Here is a 7,412-nt window from a genome sequence, read left to right as displayed (position 1 = left end):
TTTGAATTTATATGTGTTAGTTTTAAATTATAATATGTGAATTTGTATTTGTAGTCGAAACTTAAACCATATGCTTCTCAAGTGATTGATGGTACACTTGACATGAACAAGGATGGGATTTTCGTACGAGTATTTGGACTGGAGAAACACGGGCGTGTTCGTGGTTATGCAGTAGGTGTTACTCCTTCTGAGTTGTTTGGATCATCGTCTACTATACGCGATCTTGAGCGTCATCTTAATGAGTCCGAACAACGACTTCAATAATCTGAACGACAAAGAAAAAAATTTAAATAACAAAGAGAGGTTGAGGTAGAAGCACTTAGGCGTCAAATAAGCGAATTAGAAAATCGTTTTGAGGATAGATTTCAAAAAATGATGGCAGAGATGCGTAAAAAATTTGTATCTAGTTGATCAATTGTAGTTTGATATTATAGAATTTCGATAGCCTTTTGGTGTACTTTTATGACATATAAGTTTACTTCCATCCATGTCATTGTCTATTTTTTCTATTCTATTCTTATACTTTGTAATTCATGGTACTACATGTAGATTAATTAGTAAAAATAACCTTATGAGATTTGTCAATAAATGTGCTAAAAGGTTTTGTAAGAGAACTTTTGAAGAATATACAATTGTTGATAAATAAGTTTTTATGAAGGTTTTAAAAATTTTGAAAATAACATGATAAACCTTTAAAAATAATGAAAACCTTCGAAAAAGACTACTTAATAATAGATAATTATCGATAAATAATTTGACAATTATTGAAGATATATAACCTTTGAAAAATAATAATTTTCGAAAGTTAATCAACCTTTGAAAAATAATACTTTTCGAAGATAGTAAACCTTTGGAAAAAAAAATTCAATGGGATCTATTTCGATACAACCTTTGAAAAAAATTGTCTATTAAATATTTTTTAATTTTCTTGTAGTGATATATGGTTAAACATGACGTTAATTTTCATACCTTTTCATATAGGTGGTGGTGTTGACCTATTTATATGGCCAAGTGAGGCTCGCGTACTAGCACTAGATTACTAGTGAAGGAGATGTGGAGGCTAGTTTGTTGATTGGTCAGTTGGTCCGAACCTTTGCTTACCCCTTTCATGTAATATGAGTCCAACTCGGTTTGACGGTCTTGACATTTAAGATTCTTTTTTCTTCTTTTAGAGTGCATGAGCTTTGATGCTCCCAGAAGTCATCCGTAATAAAACTTGAGATAGCATGAACTAAGCACACACAAAATTCCTTATGACCAATATTACTCTATATGCAAATCACATGGTATTTGCTGGATAGAATTGCAATTCCAGTCACCCACCTAGCCGCGTCCCGTTGGGCATCCTAAACTGTTTGACTATTTTTTTTTAAATAAATCTAATTCGCTAAATTTGAGTTTTTGTATTTATATTGATTTGTAGTAGGTAAATATACAATCTCTAATATATATTCCTTTGATTCTTTCTCTCGAACATTACAACTTTAGTTCTGTTGTCTTCAAGTGCTTGGAGTCTTATCTTCCAAGTCTTTGGTGTTCAGATCTTTAGTGTTTGGGAGCTTTAGTCTTTCGAGTTTGAGAACGAACTTCAATCTTATCTTCACAATCTCCTATCTTCAGATCTTCCAATCTTCAAAACTTTCTCTCTCCTCCCCAAAATGAAAGGTATGGCTCCTATTTATAGAGCTTCCATGAGCCTTGAGTGGACTTGGGTCCAGTTAGTTTATGAGCTTGGTCCTAGGGCCAAATTAATTAGGTTTTGGGCATCAGTGGCTTTTGAGCCAAATTGTCTTATTCTTGGGCTTAATTGAACCTGAACCCAATTATTAATATTTAATTAGACCAAATTAATTAATTTGATCTAACGACCAAGATGAAAATACATGGTAGTACCAAGATTCATCAACTTTCTTTCTTCGAATCCATTTTTGGAACGTGTTGATTTTTAATTAACCTAAAAAATTTGATAATTTGTAATTTTTATCATTAATTTTAAGAAATGATATGGTATTTTATGATTTTCAAAATTTCTTAATCAACAAATATTATTACTCTATATGAAAATACTAATGGTATGTAGATTATTAAATAAATTTTGAAAACGCAATTATATTTTTAACAAGTATGTTGTTAAAAATATTGTTAGAAATGATCGATTAATCAATTGTTGGAATAACCAATTGTCATAAAATTAACTTTTTTCTTTTATCCGAATGATTTGTGAGTATTTAATTTCCTAAGCTTGAAACTTTTTATTTTTTTAATTTAGATTTGAAAACATTTTTCTGTATTTATCTTAGATTTAAATATGTTTTTCTTTATTTGATGTAGATTTGAAAAATGATGTCCTTTGGATTCTCGAACAAATAGGAGTTTGAGCCTCCGACCTCAAAAGAAAAAATATATTAATTACCATTAAGCTATATTCACATTTGTTGAATTGATTTTTTTTATAATTTTTTTACGATACGTGAGGTAGAAGAATCGAAACCTCTAACAATGAAATTGATAATCCATATCGGCTATCTTACCAAATTGAATTAGGTTGATTTTTGGCTAAAATGATTTAGTAAACAGGCTAAATAATTTCTTATAAAATGATCCTATTGGAACTTTTCAAAATATGCATGATAATTCGAATAAAAGATGAAACAAAATAGCATTATAACTATTAACAAACTAATAACTTCTGACCTCAAGGTAGGTTTATCTCTCTCACTTGATAGTAATTGTCAAATACACATCTCTAGTGTATGATCTAAAATATGGATTCCATATATATATGCATCTCAGGTGTCACATACCAATTTTAATTGCTTTCTAAATTAAACAAAAATATTTTCTTTCTTTTTTCTCTTTTAATAAAAAGTTTAGTGTACCTTTTTTAATGTTATATTATATTCAAATATTATACCTATATAAAAAATGATTAATTAATATAAGGATAATTATTTTTAATTGTAAAATTGTTGAAAATATTGTCAAGCATAGCAAAATATCAATGTCTATAAGTGATAGATCACAATAGATTTTTTCATTGAGTGATAGTCTATCTTGGTGGTCTATTGTAGTCTATTACTGATATTTTGTTATATTTGTAAATAAGACTCATTTTTCGTTATTTGAAACAACCCTTAATATAATAATTTTTTTTGTCAAAAAGAAATTAATTAATAAATACATAGCTAAAACTTAATTCACCCAAATACCATATAATTCTATCATAATTCTTTTACAAAATAATAGTAAAATAGATATCATTTTTTTTTTTCAACACTAAGAAAATACACAACTATCATACTTTATTTTTTTGTTACATAAGAAAAATGAAATGCAAGTGAGTTATTTTATAATTGTAGGAAATAAAATACATGCAAAAATTTTGAAATTTAATTTTTTTCATATGCTAGAAAATATAACAATTCTTAAATTGATACACGTACATAAATAAAAATAAACCCTTTCATAACTGAAACTTTTAAAAAATCACAGTTTCATTTAAGTTATTAGTAACAAGTATAATTAGATACTTTGTGTAAATAGTCAACATAAATATAACCCAAAAAAGTCAAAAATTCAAATCATCATCTCTACATCGATCAAAGTTTCATTAGATAAAAATTGAAAAAGAAAAGAATAAACGTACGTAAAATTTAATAAAAGGCCAAAATGGTCTAAAAATATTTAATTATTAGTGATATGAATTGATGAACAATTTTCTAACTTAACTTGTAAGATACATTTAATCATAACACTTATGCAAACTCAATATTCAATTCAACAACAAAATAAAAAAACTTAATTTAAAATTAACTCATTTAGTGGTAAAAAACTAACTTTTCCCCCAAAAAAAAAAAAATACAAGAAATGTTAAAGGGAAAAGGACTACACATAAGAGTATAGGCCCTCAGTAAGAAGGGATACATGAAGATTGTGAACAATTAATTTTGGTAAGAACTAAAGAGGGTGTTTTAGGAAGAAAATAAGATAAGATAATTTCATTCCAAATATCAGGAAAGCCAGGAAGACACCAGTGACCACAATCTTGCATAGAAGGATTGTCACCCCAATTTAGCACATGGGCATCACTTCTATAAGATCCCATTGGAGTTAAATGCATTATTTTCACTGGAACTCTCTTCATCTTCTTCTTCAAAACCTCTATTATTATGTCTGACTTTTCACTCTTGTCTTTCCCTTTTGTTTCATTTAATGGTCGTTGACTCACATCACATTGATTAGGACCTCTGCACCCGAACATTCATCAAAATAGTTAGTCGAAATATTCCAACATGCATAGCTTAGTAGATAAGACACGTATTGCTACTCTTATCTCACCTTTGTTTAACTTAAAAACAAAATTTGTATAGTTGAGGTTGGACAATAGCATTGTTTATAAGGTTTTTAATATCTTTTTGATACTATATACCTTTTTACCATTCTTAACTTGTGAATTTGCATATAAGGGTGTTCATGGATTGAGATGAGTTGGGTTAAATTAGATTGAAAGACTTTTTAGATCCAATCCAATTGTTTGGGTTGTAAATTTTTTCAACCCAAATAACACTTATTAGAAAATGAACCCAACCCAACCTAACCATGAAATATTTGAGATGGGTTGGTTCGGGTTAATCAAGTCATTTATTTAAAATTTTATTCTAAAAACAAGTAAAATATAAATATGTAAAAATCTAATATAATTTATTTTATATATTAAATTAAGACTAACAACTCAATTTCAATTTATGTAGTGAAATTTTTCTTTCTAAAGTGCAAAGAAATTATTGTTGAAGAATAGATTATTCAGAAAAATATTGGAATTAAATAAATTTAAAATATAAATAAATGTGTTATGAGTAATAAAAAATATATTTTAAAGTTAATATTAAATTTGGGTTGATTCGGGTTGGTTTGGATTATATTAGGTGAACCCATGAACCAACCCAACCCATAAAATTTTTATTTATTTGAACCAAACTCAACCCAAACCAAAACTCCACAGGTTGGGTTGGTCGATATTTTTTGGTCATCGAGTTTTTTGAACGGCCTAGCATACATTTATGAAGTTTTATAATTATCTAGGTGATGTAAAATATGAATGGAAATGTAAAGAGAAGCGGAAATAGCACCTCCAATGAATAGATTCAATAGTGCGAAAGAAAACTGTAGTTCTATTGGGATTGATATTAGCTTCAGCCCAATCTGCCCAAGTATTTAACGCCATCTTGTATCCATCAATCACAGACATTCCAAATTCTAATGAATCCCCTATTTGGAAGAAACACCTCCTGTCTATTCATAAATACACCATGTTAGACCATAAAATTACATTGGTAATTAGTTGACTTATAATTTTAAATTTTGAAAATTATACTTTTCAGCTCTATTTTTACCTCTAAACTATTTATGTCATATTGTTCATAACAAACTAAGAAAGTTTGTATTCTCCCAAGCAAAACTTTGTTATCGTAAATACATAATTAGTCTATGTTGGGCCATGGTTTTTGATTTACATAAAATTACTACGTAAGTTATATAAAACATTTTGATAAACAAACAAAAAAATTAAAAAATTAAAAAGAAAAATAGAGAAAAAGGAGGAAAAAAATGGTAAGAAGAATAACTTACATCTCATTAAAAAGGCGATTCTGGGTCCACCAACCACCGGTATTAAAAACCAACAAATCAGAATCAACCCATTGATCACTAATATCATCCATCATATCCAATCGAACGGTCATCCTAACGTTCTTAGGTGCACCTGCAGGCACCTTATAACTCTTCTTCATCAAGAACACAGACCTATAGAAATCCACAGTGATATTATGATCCTTAAACTTCACTCCCAAATGCCTAATCGTCTTCGTTATTTCACTCCCATTGATCTCGTATACACTTTCCTTTCTCTTCACTCCTTCCATCAACATACAAATCCACGATTCCCATTGTGTTCGGCTCAGCGAGTCCCCGACGAACACCACTCGCTTCCCCCGCAACATCTCGAGCGCTTTTTCAGCGTTGAACCTCGGGATCCCGCACTCCTTTGGCTTCCATTGCCATCTCAAATACTCCTTGTCCTTCCGCCCATTTTCAAAGCAACTGAAACCTCTCTCTGCGAAAGGACAATTCGTGGAGTTGTAGATTGGGTACCTAGAGTCATCTTCCACCCACCGCCCATCGAACACGTCGCATTCGGCGGATTCGGTGGTTCGACTGCCTCGTATGCTTTCCGAAGTTACCGTGAAGTTGTAGATTTGTAGGACTTTGTTGATGTTTGGGAGGAGGAGTGTGTAAGTGTAAGCAATGGCAATGAGCAATGTGAGAAGGCAGGGGATTATCCAAACTTGGTTCAAACATGAATGGAGGATTGTTTTTGGTTTGCCATTGTTGAAATTATTATGCACCACCATTTCTAATTTCTCTATTTTTTTTTCTTTTTAATCTTTGTGATGTTGTTAGTTTATGTAGAAGAGACATAATTTAAAATAGTATAAGAGGGAATTTATGATTTGTTGTTTTATATTTTGATTTTAACTCCTAATTGAATAGGAGTTTGTTAACATTTATTTAGATTGTTAGGTTTATGGAGTGTTACAATTTGTTTTTGTTTCTAATTCAGTTAAGAGTACATTTTAGTATTAAGAGATTAAGTTTGAAACATATGGAATGGAAGTTAAATGTTTAAGTAAATTGTCTGTATTAACTTTGTGAGTGTTAAATTTTTTTTTTTAATACACTACATGCAACACATTATTCAATGTCTTTAGGTATGTTTGGAATTCATTTTCAAGTGTTTAATTTGAAAAATAAGTCATTTTGAAAGAAATTAAAGTATTTGGCAACCACTCAAAATAGTTTTTCAAGTGTATTTTATTTCGTTTTTATAAAAAATGTTTAAATAAAAACGAGTTTTTTGAAAAATTCATTTTTCTCAAGTGAATCAAAACGGTCCTTCTACCCTTCTACTACTGTTCAATTCTCATGTTGATTTTTAATTAATTGAAGTAGGAGTTTTTTTAGTATTTATTTAGATGATTAAGTTTTGGAGTTTTAGAATTAGAATGAAACTTATCAAATGAAAGTTTAAATATAGTTAGTTGATTGTGCATTGTTTATTAAATTTTAAAGTCATATGTATAGATACCTTTTGAGTGTGTAAATTTACTCGTTTCTACACAAAATATTATTCGATCGTCTTTCTCTTCTATCATTTCTTGTTTTAGTCTCTCCTTGAGTTGGGAGTTCATTATCTTTTAAGTCTAAGAACATTTAAAGCTTGAAGTTTAACAAATATATGTTCTAATTAAAAAAGAATGAAACATCGTATGTAGCTATATTTGATATGTCCACAAATTAGAGGGTTCAACATTCACTACAAAAAATCTGGTTTTTTGCGACTAAAAATATTCGTC

The 7,412-nt window shown here is 29.3% G+C and overlaps 1 protein-coding gene across 1 annotated transcript; it reads right to left on the bottom strand.

The window, feature by feature from the left end:
• Nucleotides 1–5,624: 5,624 nt before the first annotated feature.
• Nucleotides 5,625–6,410, bottom strand: LOC120084716 (protein trichome berefringence-like 7). The gene has a single exon (XM_039040528.1). The coding sequence runs from the start codon at nt 6,408–6,410 to the stop codon at nt 5,625–5,627; it is 786 nt and encodes a 261-aa protein (XP_038896456.1).
• Nucleotides 6,411–7,412: the final 1,002 nt, after the last annotated feature.

The sequence above is a fragment of the Benincasa hispida genome, chromosome 9 (genome assembly GCF_009727055.1).
Source record: "Benincasa hispida cultivar B227 chromosome 9, ASM972705v1, whole genome shotgun sequence".
Classification (NCBI taxonomy): domain Eukaryota; kingdom Viridiplantae; phylum Streptophyta; class Magnoliopsida; order Cucurbitales; family Cucurbitaceae; genus Benincasa; species Benincasa hispida.
The sequence above is the reverse complement of the archived record's forward strand: the minus strand, read 5'-3'. Positions and strand labels throughout refer to the sequence as shown.